Source organism: Octopus sinensis, linkage group LG18 (assembly GCF_006345805.1).
Source record: "Octopus sinensis linkage group LG18, ASM634580v1, whole genome shotgun sequence".
Classification (NCBI taxonomy): Eukaryota; Metazoa; Mollusca; class Cephalopoda; order Octopoda; family Octopodidae; genus Octopus; species Octopus sinensis.
Window position 1 is genome coordinate 55,100,306 of NC_043014.1, and position 19,339 is coordinate 55,119,644.

At 35.4% G+C, this 19,339-nt stretch overlaps 1 protein-coding gene across 7 annotated transcripts in view; it reads right to left on the minus strand.

Annotated features, from left to right (window-relative positions):
- The window catches only part of LOC115221364 (SNF-related serine/threonine-protein kinase), a 192,069-nt gene that overhangs the window by 22,707 nt on the left and 150,023 nt on the right, over nucleotides 1-19,339 (minus strand). For 3 of the 7 annotated variants that reach the window (XM_036511091.1, XM_036511093.1, XM_036511090.1), the window contains 2 exons: nucleotides 13,450-13,869; nucleotides 783-818 (listed from right to left, as the gene is read on the minus strand). The exons of 1 other annotated variant lie outside the window; for it this stretch is intronic. In XM_036511091.1, coding sequence (XP_036366984.1) covers nucleotides 783-818; nucleotides 13,450-13,869 — 456 coding nt within the window. The remainder of the gene's footprint in view (nucleotides 1-782; nucleotides 819-13,449; nucleotides 13,870-19,339) is intronic. 3 more of the 7 variants (XM_029791538.2, XM_029791537.2, XM_036511092.1) reach the window with 2 other exon arrangements.

The window sequence follows — 19,339 nt, forward strand, 5'->3', positions numbered from 1 at the left end:
TGCAGGTTCGCTATGTTCGTAGCAGGTCATAAACTCCTTTCAGCCATCAAAGTCCATCAGCTCACCTCAAAGTCTAAACAATTTCCTGTCTTTAAACCCTAACCCCCAAACTTTTTCTTCATTTCAACTCCTAATACCTATTTCTTTACTACCCACAAGGGGCTACATACAGAGGGGACAAACAAGGACAGACAAATGGATTAAGTTGATAATATCGACCCCAGTGCGTAACTGGTACTTAATTTATCGACCCTGAAAGGACGAAAGGCAAAGTTGACCTCGGCGGAATTTGAACTCACAACGTAACGGCAGACGAAATACGGCTACGCATTTCGCCTGGTGTGCTAACGATTCTGCTAGCTCGACGCCTAATACCTTTCTGTCCTTGAACCATAGCCATCTCATGTCCTATCCTTAAATCCTAACCCCTCAGCTTGATCCTGAAACTTTAAAACCTTTACAAAACTTCAAACCCCTAAATGAAATGAATCTACAGGTAGTTAACCCCACTGCCAAGAAATAAAAAAAAGGGAGAAGACAGGAAGACGGAGAGGAAGAGAACAAAGTGTTCAAAGAAATGAAAAGAAAAAAAATAAGATATAAATAATAAAAGAAATAATAATAATAATAATAATGAAAAAAATAATAATAATAATACAAAGAAGAAAAAGAAGAAGAACGGAAAATAAGTGAAGATAATCTAGAAAGTGATCAGCCAGAAATGGTGTCGACCATGAGTACATATCCAATTAGTGTAGTCTGGTGAGAAATTAGCAACTCACTGTCTGAACTGGCCTTGAATTCTATGCCACATGTTGCTGAGAATGGAAGAAAAATGGTAAAAAAAAGAAAAAAGAGAAAACAATGTCAGGTTATATAAAACTATGCAATCAAGTTACAAGTAAAGTATTGACATCATGATATCACGAAAATATGGAAAAAAATGTAAAATATAAACGGAAAACAGAGAGTGTGTAGAATAAGAGAGAGAGAGAGAGTAGAGTGTAGTTTGTGATATAAAAGAGAGAGAGAGGAGAGAGAGAGGAGAAGAGACAGATACATATACATAGTGTATATACAAACATAAATACATACATATATATATATATATATGCATACACATAGAGAGAAAAAAGAGAGAGAGAGAGAGAGATACAAGTATATAGACAAATAAACAGGAAGAGATGGAAAGTGATATCTTTTGTTATTAACAAGAGTTGAGAACATAATCAATTTTATACATACATATATATATGTGTATATATATATATATATATATACGCATACACACCACATAAGGTCAAATGTCAGAAACAGGGTGTCTTAAAGACAAAGACCAATTTAACTTTTGCTCTCTCTCTCATGAGCACATGCAGGCATTCTCTCTCTCTCTCTCTCTCTCTCTCTCTCTCTCCTCTGTTGTTGCTGCTCTACAAAAGAATCATCAAAATGCAAAACACAACTCGGACAGTCACAAGTGACTCAAGTATCCGGCAGCAATCTGTTGATGCGTCAGTCTGAAAACAATAATGGAACATTTCATAGCAAAGCAGCAAAAAAAAAAAAAAGAAAAAAAAAAAAGAAAAAGACATTATGTTTCAGTAAGGAAGAAGTTGTTTGGAAGGAGATTGAAAAAGAAAAAAAAAAAATGAAAATAAAGAAGAATAAAAAGGAAATCAAATAATGGTTTGAGAAACCAAATTGTAACAAATGTTGGATGGAGTTGTTTTTGCCGCAGTTCTTGTTCTGTTAAAAAGGTGCATCGAGGGGGAATTGAACTCCTGTTGATCGTTTCCAGTCTTTGAGACATTTTGGTGTGGTTAGTTTCGAGTGGGGGCGGTGAGGGAGGCAGAGCTACCCATTTCTGGAAGTCAATACGCAAGAGGGAATGGCTTGGTTGGATTCAGCATTCGAAAGCCAAAAGAAACACTTTTCAAAGTTTAAGTATCCCCTGTTTCGCTTTTTAGATGCAATGTCATAGTTTAAGAAAGATTTGGTTGCTATTCCTAGCAGGTCGAGAGACCACGTAAAGGTATCATTTGGGTTGCGTTAATCGTTCTGCTTAACCTTTATTTTTGAACTTTGACCTCTTGAAGTCCACTAATTCCTGGTTGAAGAGAGCAAAGTTCAAAAGCTAGGATCAAATAAACACTTGTTAATGAAACAGTTTTCTGCAATTCAAGCCGTGAGCTGTTTATATCACAAGGTTCCTACTTCGAGTAAAGGGAAAGCTGGTAACGGTTCTGGTGGTGCTGGTGACACCCAGAGCTTTAGAGAGTTAAAAACGTTCATCTTCACTTACTTGGAGTTAAATATTTCCAGCAAAAGCCGGAGTTGCTAGAAACAGGAGCCAAATCTCTTTAAAATCAAACTAGGTTGCAGCAAACTAGGTTCGATACTTTATTCATTTTGAGATGCTCTGAGTTCCTTTCAATTATTTTAAATATAACAAAGAATTTAGTAAGATAACCTAATTGTCATTAAGCTAGTGTTAGGAACATAAATTGTGACTAAGGTTTGGTGGGAGATTTTAATTCAAAACTTATGGAAACAAGACATTTGTACTACAGAGCCAGAACCGGTTTCAGCCGGGTTAGTAATACTCTTTTACTCTTTTACTTGTTTCAGTCATTTGACTGCGGCCATGCTGGAGCACCGCCTTTAATCGAGCAACTCGACCCCAGAACTTATTCTTTTGTAAGCCCAGTACTTATTCTATCGGTCTCTTTTGCTGAACCGCTAAGTGATGGGGACATAAACACACCAGCATCGGTTGTCAACCAATGCTAGGGGGACAAACATATATATATTTATATATATACATATATACGACGGGCTTCTTTCAGTTTCCGTCTACCAAATCCACTCACAAGGCTTTGGTCGGCCCGAGGCTATAGTAGAAGACACTTGTCTCTCTCTCCGTGTGAATGTTTTCCATTCAGCAGGAAATCCAGGGCATGAAATGTCTTTACTTAACTAAAACGAGGTGTTGAACCCAGTTACCGATAAATATTCATCAGGAATGAATAATGGTTTATTAAGCAGGACAACCGTGACTAGCAAACCAATAAACCAGCTGGTACCACGTTTGCCAATGGACATGGAATGGACAGTATTATAAGACACACACACACAGGTATCTTTTATCTTCTGCTTGTTTCAGCCATTTGACTGTGGCCATACTGGGGCAATGCCTCAAAGAATTTCAGGCTAACAAATCAACCCCACTACTTATTTTGTTTTTGTTTTTGTTTTTTTTTAAGCCTGACACTTATTCTAATCCATCTCTTTTGCCAAACGGCTAAGTTCCAGGGATGTAAACACACCAACACTGGTTATCGAGCGGTACTGGAAGACAAACATAATGCACACACACACACACACATATATATATGAAACATGCTACATTCAGTTTCCATCTACCAAATCTGCTCACTATGCTTCTGTCAGTCCAAGGCTATAGTAGAAGGTGCCACACAGTGGGACTGAACCTGGAACCACATGGTTAGGAAGCAAACTTCTCACCACATAGCCATGTCTGCGCCTATATATATATATATATATATATATATATATATATATACACAGTCTCACATGCATATATCTACAAACATCACCATTGTTTTATGTCTGCATTCTTTGTCGGCATGGCTCAAAGGAATCCTTGTAGTCGCAATAATTTTCCATTGGAAGCCACTACTTTTATAGACTGACTGGTACATATGTCATTTGGTTTGCTCTCAACAGCTGGATGCTATTCCTATAACCAACAACTTCACAGACTCTTCTTGGTGCATTTCATCCTGGCACCAACACTGGAGAGGTTGTACAGCCTTCAGCAAGACAGGACTTAAGGAACTTCACAAACCCATCCTTTCTCTGCTCCTTTGCCAATCACTTTATAGTGTGTAATGGATGGCAGTGGTTGGGGTCAAAGGTGAGTGTGGCTTTCCACCATGCCATCAGTACAGGAGTGAGGGAGGTGCCTAGTATACAGTCAATACAGAGCAGTGGCTCGCAACCATTTTTTGCCCGTGGAATCCTTTAATTCCTATTTTACTCAACTGGACCCTGATAGTATTTCAAATGCTTAAAGAAAATCCTGTTATATTTATACTAGCACTATGACCGGGCAACGCCGGGTCATAGTGCTAGTGCATGCATATACAGCTGCGTGCGTGCGCACATACACGAGAGTACTGTCCAAATCTCCGACCAATCACATACAGCTAGCTGGCATTCAATTGGCGTATCAAGTTTCGGGCATTTTGATTGGGTTTTGGATAGAAAATTCACAAAAAAGTCACTTCTATTGATTTTTTTAATGGCTTTGCAGGGTGACTGGGGAATTGTAAAGATGTGCACGACCACCCTTGGACAGTTTTGAATGACCACAGAAAATGCGAGCCCTCTAACTGAAAAACTGTGGATTTGTATAAAGGACACACACACACACACACAGAGAGACAAACATTTTGCTGTTTATATAAATATTTATGTAATAAAATCTTATCAGGAACAGCATAAGAAATTGTTCAAACATTTTGTTTATTGTAGAACTATAACTAATCTATTAATTAAACTTTAACAGCAAAATCTTATATGGACGCTCAAGGTTGAAAGGCACAGCTATAGAGAGTCCTCAGCAGCCTAAGAAGTGTGTTTACTCAAGTTGGCATGTCATTGCGAGGGCAATTTTCCAATGTTTAGGACAATATTTTTCTTTGGGAAACAGCGAAACCGGTGCAGTCTTACCAAAAGAGAGAACCTGAAATGTGAGAAACTTCGTCTTTGACCTCACAATGTCACATCAACTGAATCTAACTTTTATATACAAATAACAATACATATACGTTCATAGATTCAAGTTTTGCTGATACAGACCACCTCTAGTCTCCTTTGATTATTATATACACACATACATATATACATACATATATATAATTATCTAAAAATCCATGAGTCAGGAGAAAAAAACAATCACTAATATATTAGTTAAAAGTGTGGGAATATTATCATTAATATTAATAATAATAATAATAATAATGATAATAATAATAATAATGATAATAATAATAATAATAATAAAAATACAATATTATAGTTTAATAATAATAATCAATTTACCAATTAGTTTCATACCAGAAGTTGAGAATCAATTATCAGAAATGGCTGGTAATTTGGCTATTGCGAGACTATAACAGTCTATTTTAATAACAATAATAGTTCTAGTTTTGGCACAAGGCCTTAATGATAATACCAATAATAATAATAATGATGATGATAATTGTGCAGAAAATGTTTCAAAGGTAACCAAGGAATTAAAGCTAATATGTTTCTGTATGCTCATTAGTTGATTTTAATTAAGATTAACGATTTCAAACCCCAAGGGTCACATTGTCCAGCATCATACCCCAATGACTCAACTTTGCATTCGTCTGCCAAACCTGGAATCAGCTGCCATCGAAGTCAGTCTTTTAATAAACTGCTCAAAGGCAAAAGACCCTAATCACTGGTGGAAATGCTGGTGTGGTTCACCTTACACTTTCATCACGGTCCAGTGAATCAGTTTCTGGGTTCTCGTATTCACTCCACCAGCACAGATGCTAACATGTATAAAGCAATGACATGGTCAGTATCCAGTAAAGCACCAAAACTGTCATGTGACCTACATGTTTCGTACTACGGCAGAATCTGTCCTGCTCTACCACTCTGAATGCTGGTCCCTTACAGTGGCCCAACAGCCATCACCAAAGAGCACGTGCACTTGACCTCTGCACAAGGTCTGTAACATACTTTATGCTAACTATATATGAAATAAGTCCATATATGGAGGTTTACTGTCCATCGGCCAGACAACCAGAGACAGCTCAAATATGCAGACCACTGCCCTGGTCAAACAGATCAACCTGTCATTGTGCTTGTTTTCTATAATCCTGTGGGTTTTGTTCAAGCCCAGTGGCCAGGGTCACATGGCATAATCATCATCATCGTTTAATGCCCGTTTTCTGTGCTAGCATGGGTTGGACGGTTCAACTGGGGTCTGGGAAGCCAGGCTGCACCAGGCTCCAGTCTGATCTAGCAGTGTTTCTACAGCTGGATGCCCTTCCTAACACCAACCACTCCATGAGTGTAGTGGGTGATTTTTACGTGCCACCAACACAGGTGCCAAGGGAGGCTGGCAGTGGCCACGATCGGTTGGTGCTTTTTACGTGCCACCGGCACAGAAGTCAGTCAAGGCGGCACTGACATCGGCCACGTTCGGATGGTGCTTTTTACGTACCACCTGTACAGGTATCACAACTACAATTTCCATTTGATTTTTATTTTGATGTTGATCTACTTGACTCAATAGGTCATATATCTGTGAATCTATGTGGGACACAAGACTGTGCACTGTCTCAGAGTTGGCATGTGCAACGTCGTTGTGCACAGCGTGGAGGGAAATTTGCTCTTAAGTTGGGGACAACCTCCATGAGTGATGCGGCGTAGACTAAGAAAAAGGGAGACCTTTTATGCATTCTTCCAGTTTTGTCTCCCTTGCTTCAGCCATTGGTGGACTACAAGCCAATATGAAGGGCCATCTTCAGGGAGTTTTAGTCAATCATAACAACTCAAGTAATTACTCCATTCCCATAATTATGGTATACCATTCCTCCTTCAATAAATAACAGACAAAATTCTTGAAGGAGCAGCCCCCAAAATGGTTGCAGCCCAATGACCGAAACTAATTAAGAACTATTTAATATTTTTAATTGACAGCCTAATTCATTAAAACAGAGCAGAATAATAAGAAAAAGAGCCTAAAAAAAATATCATAATATCAAAATGTAATAATATATAAAAATACAGATTTTTCAGTATAGTTGAAAATATAATATTAAACAATACATATACATACATAGATATATATCATCATACATACATACATACATACATACGCACACACATACATACATACATACGCACACACATACATACATACATACATGATGGCAGTGTAAAAGTTATAAGCAACAAGATTTATATATAATTAGTACTCATGTAAAGTGATCTGATGAAAAATTTGTCTAAGTGTAGGTGTTGAAGCTCAGAGCAAACGAAAAAGCTTAATAACAGAAACAGTGTGTAGCAAAATAGCTTGGCAAAAAAAAAAATATATATATATATATATATATATATATATATATATACATGTATATATATATAAAAAAAATTAAAAAAAGTCAGGCAGCTGCAATAGAGAAAGAGTTAAGTACAACAAAAACAACAATAACAACAACAAATGCCAAACTCCAATAAATGTCAATATTTTCATCTGTTTTTTCAACATGGATGCATTGCAATGCACAGACTAAGAAGAAAGAAAGAAAGAAGAAATATAAAAGAAAAGAAAAGAAAAGAAAAATAGACATAAAAAAAGAGTCTTGAAAGAGAGGTTGGTGAAGGAATGGTTGTTGAGAATCAAATCAATCCACAAGCGTGCAACCGATCGGAATGGTTTGTTATTAGCTGTAGAAGATGAAATACTCTACATGCTTTGGAATACACACACACACATAAAATATTGCACAGAAAGACACATACATACGTATGTGTGTGTGTATATATATATATATATTTATACACACACACACACATCATCATCATCATTGTTTAACGTCCGCTTTCCATGCTAGCATAGGTTGGACGATTTTGACTGAGGGCTGGCAAACCAGACAGCCGCACCAAGCTCCAATCTTGATCTTGCAGAGTTTCTACAGCTGGATGCCCTTCCTAACACCAACCACTCCGAGAGTGTAGTGGGTGGTTTTTACATACCACCGGCACGGAGGCCAGTCAGGTGGTACTGGCAATGACCCCGCTCGAATCATTTTACAGGTGCCAGTAAGGCAATGTTGGTAACGATCACGCTCGAATGGTGCCCTTTAACGTGCCATGGGTATGGAAGCCAGTTGGCTGCTCTGGCAACGATCACATTCGGATGGTGCTCTTGGCACCCTAGAAGCACGGGCACAAGTGCCAGTAAGGCAATGTGATACTATATAACAACTGTACTTGAGGGCACAACCCATATACTAAGAAGAGCACAGTCACCATGAGAATATTTAAATATCTTAAAATCACTAAAATTACAAGAAATTTCTAATGGAATCTCAGTTCTTGGTATTTGGTCGCCTTTCCCTGGAATATTTAATTGCAACTCAAATAACAGCCACAGTTAAAACATCTAACTTGCTGTTCTGGTGCAGGGCCAACAATTTCGAGAGAGGGGGGGCTAAGCTGATTACATCGATCCCAGTTTAACACTGGTACTTATTTTAGCAACCCTGAAAGGATGAAAAGCAAAGTTGACCTCGGCAGAATTTTAGCTCAGAATGTAAAGACAGATGAAATGTCACTAAAAATTTTGTCCAGAGTGCTAACAATTCTGCCAGCTTGCTGCCTTAATAATAATAATAATAATAATAATAATAATAACATTTACATTGATATCAATGTAAATGTTTGTGTTGTATTACATGGAGATATTTCTCTACTTCCCCTCCCCAAGCTTTCAGCTATATTTCAACAACTCTTAACCTTCACTTGCCCTAGGGCGCTGGGTGTGCCCCGGCAAGTGATTGCATCAAACATGCAGATTAAAAGTAAATGACAATGATAATAATAATAATAACATTGGTTTCAAATTTTGGCACAAGGCCAGCAATTTCGGTGGAGTGTTAAGTCAATTATATTGACATGATTCTGCCAGCTTGATGCCATCCTAATAATAATAATAGTAATAATAATAATAATAATAATAATAATGATAATAATAATAATGATAATAATGTTAACGATAATGAATGGAAGTTAGGTGTGATGATGTAATACAGCAGAAAGAAATGAAAAACTGCCTCCAAGGTGAAATATCAAGTTGTTTAAAGTAATTAAATAACATCTCTTAATAACATCCACAAAGGGTCAAGGATTGGACCATTTATCTTAAAGGTCATGTGGTCAGCACTGAAAATATCTGATGCTAAAAGGGACACACACACACACATACACACAGCCAGAACTGCAAACACAATCCAAAAATAAATTACAAAAAGGCATGTGTGTGTGTGTGTGTGTGTGTGAGTGTTTGTATATGTGTAGTAACTTTTAGCTTTTGTTTTAGTCTGTTTTAGACTGTGGCCATGCTGGAGCACCACTTTAAAGGGTTTAGCCAAACAGACTGACCCCAGCGATTATTCTTTTGTTTTCATCTCCCGTACTTATTCTATCGGTCAGTCCCTGTACTATTTAAAAAAGAAATAGGTCTTGGTCAGAATTTCCAGCCATGGGGATTCCGTTGCTTTGCCAATTGCATTGAATTAACATGAGAGTGGTTGAGTGTATCACAGTCACACTTAACATAAAAACTCACACACATCAAAGGAGATGAAGACATCTGAAGATGACTGGAAACGAAACAAACTGAACCAAGTGCAGATGGAAAATACGAAAACAATTTCCATTTCCAAAAGTGGTGTTAAAAGACCGAAATATTTGTATTAATAAACAGAAAATGATAAAAGTGTTTAAAAAAAAATTATTTTAAATCACCAAAAATTCACCTGGAAATAAAAAAAAATTGTTTAATTATGACTATCATAAATTATGATAAAAACAAATTTGTTTCCTTGTCCCTTTTTCGCAGTTAAAAGTTACCTTTAACTGATTATAATAAGGAATAACTAAATAAAAATATTAGTACATGTAGTACAGAAATAATTATTAATTAGTACACTTCAAGCTATTATAATTATTGTATCTGATGGCATATAAGACACACTTAAAAAAAACTTAAAACAAATCACTCTGGGTCCTATATTTAAAGTTGGGGTCTTTTAGTGTTTTAAATACACTAAAACCATTGTTTCTTGAAATTGGTGTGCATCTAATACACCCCTGTGTGTCTTTTGTGCCATCAAATATGGTAAAAGTTGAGATTTGAACAGATATGGAAGAAGGAAGAAAAAAAGAAATAACACAACTAATAAGACAGTTTTATCATTTCTGTCCCCTCCAACAAAAAAAAAAAAAATAATTCTGGTGAAAAGATCTCATTTTGGAGATAGGGAGCAGCATTCGGTTCATCATCATTATCGTTTAACGTCCGTTTTCTGTACTAGCACGGGTTGGACGATTCGACCGGGGTCTGGGAAGCCAGGAGGCTGCACCAGGCTCCAGCCTGATCTGGCACAGTTTCTACAGCTGGATGCTCTTCCTAACGCCAACCACTCTGTGAGTGTAGTGGGTGCTTTTTACATGCCACCGGCACAGGTGCCAGGGGAGGCTGGAAGCAGCCACAATCGGTTGGTGCTTTTTACATGCCAAACTTCACTTCAAAACATTTTATTTGAAATATTCCAATGATGCTGATGAAGATGATGATTCCAATACGTCCAACCAAATAGTCTGAAGGAATTATTTGATTCAAATGATGTATTAGGTACAAGAATGGCCATGTGATTAAGAGGTGTTTTTCTCAACCTTATGGTTTCAGGTTCTGTCCCAGCTGCTGCTTCTACACTTGCCCAAAGTGCTCTGGGCAAACAAAAGCCTAGTGAGTGAATTTGGTAGATGGAAACTGAAAGAAGCCCATTGTATATATGTGTGTGTGTGTGCTTATTCGTGTCTCCATGTCTTGACATCACATGGTAATTGTAAACGAGTGCCACTGTCGCACAAGTGGTGCCATTTGAATCTCTAATCTCCTGTGAAGACATGTCTGGCCATCGGGAAATGTTACCTTGGCTTGAAAATAAGCGAGGGTTAGCAACTGCAATAGCACCCAGTCATAGAAAAGAAAATTGCTTCAATGAAATCTGTCTGACCCATGCAAAACATGGAAAAGTGGACATTAAAACAACGATGATGATGATGATGAGAGGGATTGCTTTCATCTCAAAGAAACGAAATCTAGCCATTAATTTGTCCATCCTCTGATTGGTGGGAAGTTTTCAAATGTGGTTGCCATCAGATATTGAACGGTCTCATTCGAACCTTCAGGCTTCAATACATGCAACAACATTTTCTGTCCATTAGTCTACTCAATCCCTTATCTCTTTCTATCTTTGAAAAGGATTTTGCAATTGGAAATCTAAAGTAAAAACCATCAACATTGTTATTTAACATCCACTTTCCATGCTAAATGATGATGATGATGATGATGACAATGATGTTTTTTATTGATCACATTATTTTGGTTTCCAAATCAGTTCAAATTTCAGTCACAATACTTCAAATTTCACCTCAACATTTTTTTTTTCAAAATACCATCAATATAATTTCTGAAAAAAGAAAGTATTAACATTAAAGGAAAAACAAACACACAAACAAACAGAAAATGATTTTTTAACACACGCACAAAAACAAAAAAAAACAAAAAAAGAAAAGAAAATGAAACCAACGTCTAATAATGCTATATATGGTGGTGGGCGAGGTGGAATCTACAAAGATTCTGATGAACAACCAAAATGCTATTAGTCTCAATATAACTATTATTATTATTATTAAGAATCACAACAAATTCCAAAGGGAAACTGGTCAACACAATCCAAAACAAATAAAAAGCAAAAAGTTCTAATAAATTTCTATGGTTATTAGCCATAACGAGGAGACAGGGGCAGTTGTTATCTACAGAGGCAGAGTCTACTTGGGCCACAAACTCTACATCATCATCTTCCAAGACATCAGCAAGCAGGGGACTTTTGATCTGTGGTATTTATGCCCAATCTAGGATTAGGACCCAAAAATATAGAAACAGCATCAACCATATACATATATGTATGTATAATTAATTAATTCGTTACAATTAACTTAAGAATTATATCTCACACGCCTGCAGACTTGTTTTGCAACTTTCATAGTTCTTCAGTAATAATGGATCAAATATACCCCACTCATATACATACATGCATACATATATATATGATAAAAAGTGAATGGGGTAGAGTGAACTTGCTGTGAAGAGTAGAATATCCAACGTTTTGGATTCAATCCTTTGTCAGGGCAGACGAAAAAAAAATTTAACTTAAAACAGACATTTACAAAAGCCTCATGAAGATTTCTTTTCTCTGCTCTTTGATGAATGATTGAATCCGAAATGTTGCATATTCCACCCCTCACAGCAAGTTCCCCCTACCCCATTCACTTTCTTCCATATATTTTCAATTCTTTTCAATGCAGAGCTATCAGATTATTGCCTGATTATATATATATATATATATATATATATATGTGCTTACTCTTGCAAGACTTCAATCTCTTAAACTTTCAATTGTGGTACCACCTTCAAAAGGTTTTGGCTGAACGTGTCAATATACTGAGCTTTACTTAGTCTAGCACTTATTTTGTCAAATGGCTAAGTTCACCTCAGCACAAAAGAACCTAATTTGTACAGAGCAGAGCAAACAGTACAAGGTGTTTTTATATGACAAACTGATTTCTCACTATATCCCATTCGTTTCTCTCTCTCCCACACACACACAGAGTATCTGTCTATTAAATACCAATGCTCTGAAAGCACTGGTCAACCTGAGATTGTGGTAAACACTTGTCAAAAGGTGCCACAGAACAGGACCAGTCTCAGAATCCCATCCTTATAAAGTGACTGTGTATGCAAACTGTCTCTGTTTCAAATTTAATCTTTTTTTTTTTCACTCATCATTAATAATTCATTTAAATTATTTTCATTTCATATTTTCTACTTATTTCTTAACGATTGCTATTTGCCAGTGCAATGTGAAGTACACAGTTTCAATTCGCCCCCAGTGTACTCAGCTGGAAACGAGTACTACCTGGGTGTTGGTGCAGTTCTCTCTTCCTCCAGCCGTCACATTCTTGATGTTCTGCTGGGACCAAGATTGAGAGGAGCCCCAAAAAATGTCTATGTCTGCTCATAACTCCATAAACACCTAAAACAATTAGCAAATACAGGGTACATATTACCAAGCCATACTCACAAGTAGTGACTACAGTTTGTTTACACACACACATAATGATAATTAGTAGTTGTCCCTTAATTAAGTATGAAGTGCCAGGCATATAGCACGGTTTGATTAAGGGCACAATGCAATGCCCGCCGGTCTGTCTGCTTGCCTGCCTTGTTGCATGATACAAAGTTTTTGGGCCCACAGAGCCTGTTACCCAACCAAACTCAACCCCAGTCCCCAATCACAACAGCAATCAGCATCAGCAGCAACAACAACAGCAACACTAAAAAACAGTTATTAGTTTGTCTTTTTTTTTTTAGCTAATTATTACAAAACAAAAAACAAACAAAAGACCAACCAAAAAAAACATTAATAATAAAAACTATGTTATATTAAGTTACATGTTTCCTTCCAACTCAGAAAAAACCAAAACCCTCACGGTCGGGTAGGGATGCTTGCTAAAACATGCAAAATCTTATACCCGCTAGTAATCTTCTTCAGGAATTTCGGCTTCTTCGATTTCTCTTTGTCCTCAAAAGACACTTTCGGCTTCTCAGTGGTCTTCTTCTCAAAAAGTGAGCTCAAAATTGCTATCTTAGACAATTTGAATGGTTTCTTGGCCTTTTCGGTCGACGAGGGGGCACCACCAGTGTCACAAAACACGGGATTGGGGATGGTCTCCGGAGGCAGAGGAGCTTTTGAGCCCTTACTATACGGATCCCTAGCCACTGAGTTTTTCTTGCCACTAGTTTTGCGGTCGAGTGTCATGCTTATAGTAAGGCTCTTGAAGTAAATGGCCGAGGCGTCGGAGGGTGAGTGTCCGCCCATGTTTTGCGGTAAGCTGTTGCCATTGCCTATCTCTAGGGGGGCCGTTTTTGTCTTCTTCGCCAGAATTGGTTTGCTTCAAAAAAATGGTGTAAGGTGAAAGAATCGAAGCATTAACTTAAAAATTAAGAAGAATAAATGAAGAAATAAAAAAAATAAAATAAAACATTAAAAAAATATATAAAGAAATAAATAAAATGAAAATAAAATAAAATACAAAATAAAGCAAAATAATAGTGAGATATCGATTCAATGAATACAGAAAAAAACAAAAAAAAAACAAACAGAAATAAAATTTAAAAAAAGCAGAAACAATTAACTGATAGCATTAACGACAATAAATAATGAGCTGTTTTATTGCCACAGGGGCAATTAATGGGAGGAGGAGACATTACAAGGATGAATTACCAGAAAAAAAAAAAAAAATGGTGGGTGGATGGTGGTGTCACATGGCACGGGGGGGGGCGGAAGATGTGACAGAGACACCAATAATGAGAACACATAGACAATGATGCCGGGGACCCAGGAGGGGGAGAAAAACTCCCTTTGCATTTGTCAAAGCGACCAGCATGGAAAAATGACAAATAGTACGGCAATAACAATAATAATAATGATAGGGGCTGGGATAACAGCAACAACAAGAATGACAATAATAATAGCAACAACAACAACAACAAATATCAATAAATTACAATAACAGAACTACAACAATCATATATGTGTATGCATGTATATATATATATATATATATATATATATATATATATATGTAGTCAATAATAAAAGGGTAAAATTAATTAATTATTAATTAATAATTTTACCAAGTAGTGCCCAGTATGTAAAAAGACCATTTACGGTATATTTAAAACATTACGTTATATAATTAGGGTTCAGTAAAATAATTTACACACCGAACCTTAAAAAATTTTTGGTTGCTATTTCTAAAAGTTCGGTGTGTGGTAAAGTAAATTATTTTACTGAACCCTAATTATATAAGGTAACATATATATATATATATATAGATATATATATATATATATATTATATATATATATATATATATACTGGAGTAAACACATAAATGTGAAACAAGGTGGAAAAAAGGGTACTCAAATACCAGGGGTAGAGTAATATGCTTTATTTAAAGCAGCAGAAAATTCAACAAAACCTGTTACTTTGAGTTTCATGTTGCCGTTCATCGGACAGTTTTTTCTAGCAAAAACTGTCCGATGAACGGCAACGTGAAACTCAGAGTAACAGGTTTTGTTGAATTTTCTGCTGCTTTAAATAAAGTATATATATATATATATATATATATATATATAAATATACAAGCACACATATATACATGTATATGTGTAGTGGAGCCATACAATGGTACCGTGGTTAAGAGAGTGAGGCCTGAGGCGGGGGCAGTGGGGCAGGAGGAAAAACCATAGCTTGGGATGAAAACAAAGAAATCTCGTCTGAGATTAATAATTTTAATTCCATACATGTAATTAACAAAAAAAAAAAAAATAATAAATAAAAGAAAATTTGAAATCTTGAAATATTATTTGGCTGAATATGAATTTTAAAATTCTCAAAATAATTGATAATTTTTTTCAGAATTTTATTCCGTAGTTATTAACAATTATTGCTGTCATTATTATTATTATCATTATTATTATTATCATCATCATCACTACTACTATCGCTGCTACTACTACAACTATTACTACTACTACTACTACTACTACTACTACTACAGGCAGTGAGCTGGCGGGCAAAATGCTTAGCGGTATTTCGTCTGCCACTACATTCTGAGTTCAAATTCCACTGAAGTCAACTTTGCCTTTCATCCTTTCAGGGGTCAATAAATTAATTACCAGTTGAGTACTGGGGTTGGTGTAATTGACTTATCCCCTACCATAAAATTGCTGGCCTTGTGCCAAAATCTGAAACCATTATTATTATTATTGTTGTTATTATTAATATTATCATTATTAAGGTGGCAAGCTTATGCGTGCGTGTATACATGTATACACACACACATACATATATATATATATACACATACATGTATACACACACACATATATATACACATACATGTATACACACACACACATATATAATTATCACCTATCAACAACAACTAAGAAAAAATATTTCACAACAAGCAATAGATGTTAATGTAATGTTAAGTTGAAGACTTCATTCTTTGAAGTAGAAGAGGAATTAGATATCCATTTTGGATGGAATTTAGAATGGTAGTAGCGGTGATAGTATGACCACGGGCATGTTCTGGTGTATCCAGCACCACAAGACCTTCGATGGGTGGAGATGTTAACACATGTGTGCATATATCTTGGAACAAAAAGAAATATGATTGAGACTAAGTGCCAAGCGAAGAATTTCAAACCAGCAGATCAAAAGAATTCCGGTAGACAGGAATCGTGTTCTTTCACGTTTTGGAGATTTATCTACTATTATTAATATTATTATTATTATTATTATTATTATTATTTATTATTATTATTATTAATCTTTTTCTGGCAGAAACCCCGAGGAAGATAAATCACATTTTATTAAGTTTGTATTCTATTTTGCTGTCAATAGCATGTCTTTTAACTTTGATTCAGTTGTCAGTGAAATTATAGAAGGGAAACACATCAAAGCGAGGCCTTAACAAGAACGACTACAGTGATATATTTCAAACTACAAACCTAACAACAACAACCAACAGCAAACTGATATTAAAAAGTCTTCAGTCGAAGTCTCATTTTCTCGCTTTTTCTCATCTCTTGCTTAAAATATAGACCCATTTCATAAATAAGCTGATGCCATCTTTCCTCTTGTATTAAAATAGTAAGCTGGCATTTTTACAATAAATATTTTCACCAACAGTTGAACCGAACCAAACCAAATTGAGTTGTTACACAGGCTAACGATAATGTAGAGTAAAGTTACTTGCTCAAGATCTCAGTGTAATATTGTAGCAATGTTTTGATCCAGAACCATTTTTGCAATGTCACGACATGCATAAGATCTGGTCATCAAATCTAAGTAGAGACTTCAAACTTGAAATCTTCAAAGCCACAGTTGAACCAATTCTACGATACGGCTCAGAAACTTGGACGTTATCAAAGAATCTTGAGAGGCGGTTGGATGGAACCTACACACGCCTCCTTATGATAGCTCAAAATCTCTCGTGGAAGCACCATCCAACCAAAATGCAAATATATGGGAAACTACCACCTGTGTCATCTCTTGTGAAAGGTAGGAGAGTCCAGTTTCCTGGACATTGTTGTAGAGCTGAAAACGAGGCAATTTCTACTCTTCTCCTCTGGAAGCCATCTACTCGCAATACCAGAGGGCGCACACTCTCCTACCCTGATGTAATCTCCAGGGATACAGGCATCCAGCAACAGGACCTCCGTAATGCCATGATGGACCGTGAAGTCTGGCGTAGCATGGTAAATTCCATTGTCTCAACCACGGTTGAACAATGATGATGATGATGATTTTTGCAAGAGATAGGATGGTTTTTTATGAACACTAGATGCCTGCCTCTCATGCCATTAGTGAGGGCATGTGGTTTATTGGTTAGAGTAATTGACTCAGTTGTGAGTTCAATTCTGGGCAATGTGTTATGTCCTTGAGCAAGACACTTTATTCCACATTGCTCCATTCCATTCAGCTGGCAAAAGTGAGTTGTACCAGTAATTCAAAAAAGGCCGGCCTTGTCACACTGAAACCCCCTGAGAACTAACATTAAGGATATGCGTGTCTGTGGAGTACTCAGCCACTTGCACATTAATTCCACAGGCTGGCTGTTTCACTGATTGGATCAACCAGAACCCCTGGTAGTCATGACCAACAGAATGCCAGCCATGTCATTAACCTTCCACAGTCCAAGAAGTATAAACGGAATTTGTCTTTTATCCATTTTGTTGCCATATTTCTGTTGGAAAATACTGTTGTTATTTTAATTAGTTTTAAAACTAACGAAGAACTTTGTAAAATAATTTTGTCGTTATTCAACTGATATTTGGAACAAAACTTAACATGAAATCTCGAGGGAAGATTTTAATTTAGATTCTTCGAAGCCTTTTGTTACCAAATTCTTAGAGAAATACACTAGCTGTGTTGCAATTAATTCTGAAAATAACCAAGACTTAAGTAAAATAATTCAGCATTAATCTGGTGTTTGGAACACAAATTAACATGAAATCTTGGTGGAGGGTTCTAATTTCAGTCACTTTAAAACAGAAAGTTTGTCTGATAAAACCAAGAGTGGATTCTGACAGGTTGGTATTGAAACGGTTAGGCGGCGAGCTGGCAGAAACATAAGCACGCCGGGCGAAATGCGTAGCCGTATTTCGTCTGTCGTTACGTTGTGAGTTCAAATTCCGCCAAGGTCGACTTTGCCTTTCATCCTTTCGGGGTCGATGTAATCGACTTAATACCTATGTCTGTCTTTGTTTGTCCCCTCTATGTTTAGCCCCTTGTGGGTAATAAAGAAATAGGTATTGAAACGGTTAAGGTAGGTTAGAGTGAGGCAAAGAGTGTTATGTGCCATACCTAGACGACAGACACCACGGTTGACTGTTGCTAGTTTATGACCTCACTGGAAAAAGTGAAATCTAATAGGGGTTGCTTGGATTGTGGGTTTTATTATTAATGGAATGACATTACTAATGTCAACTCTGATATCCTGCCTCATACACAAGTGCTACACCAGAAATGCTAAACAAGAATATTAGCTAGAAAAATCTATACCAGTTTTAATTAAGGAAAAACAAGAAAATAAATTGCATTTAGCTGTGCATATGTACATGGTATGGGTGTGTGTGTATATATATATATATATATATATATATGTATATATATATATATGTATAGTGTATATATATATATATATATGGTATATATGATTTATATATATATATGTATATATATATATATATATATATATATATATATATATGTATATATATATATATATATATATATGTATATATGTATATATATGTATATTATATATATATGTATATATATATATATGTATATATATGTATATATATATATATATATATGTATATATATATATATATATATATATATATATATATATATATGTATATATATATATATATATGATATATATGTATATATATATATATATATATATATATATGTCTATATATATATATATATATAGTATATTATGTATATATATATATATATTATATATATATGTATATATATATATATATATATATATATATATATATATATATTATATATATATATGTATATATATGTATATATATCTATATATATATATGTATATATATATATATATATATATATATATGTATATATATATAGTATATATATATATATATATATGTATATATATATATATGTATATATATATATATATATATATATATATATATATATATATATATATATATGTATATATATATATATATATATATATATATATATATATATATATATAATAAATATATATATATATATATGGGTGTGTTACA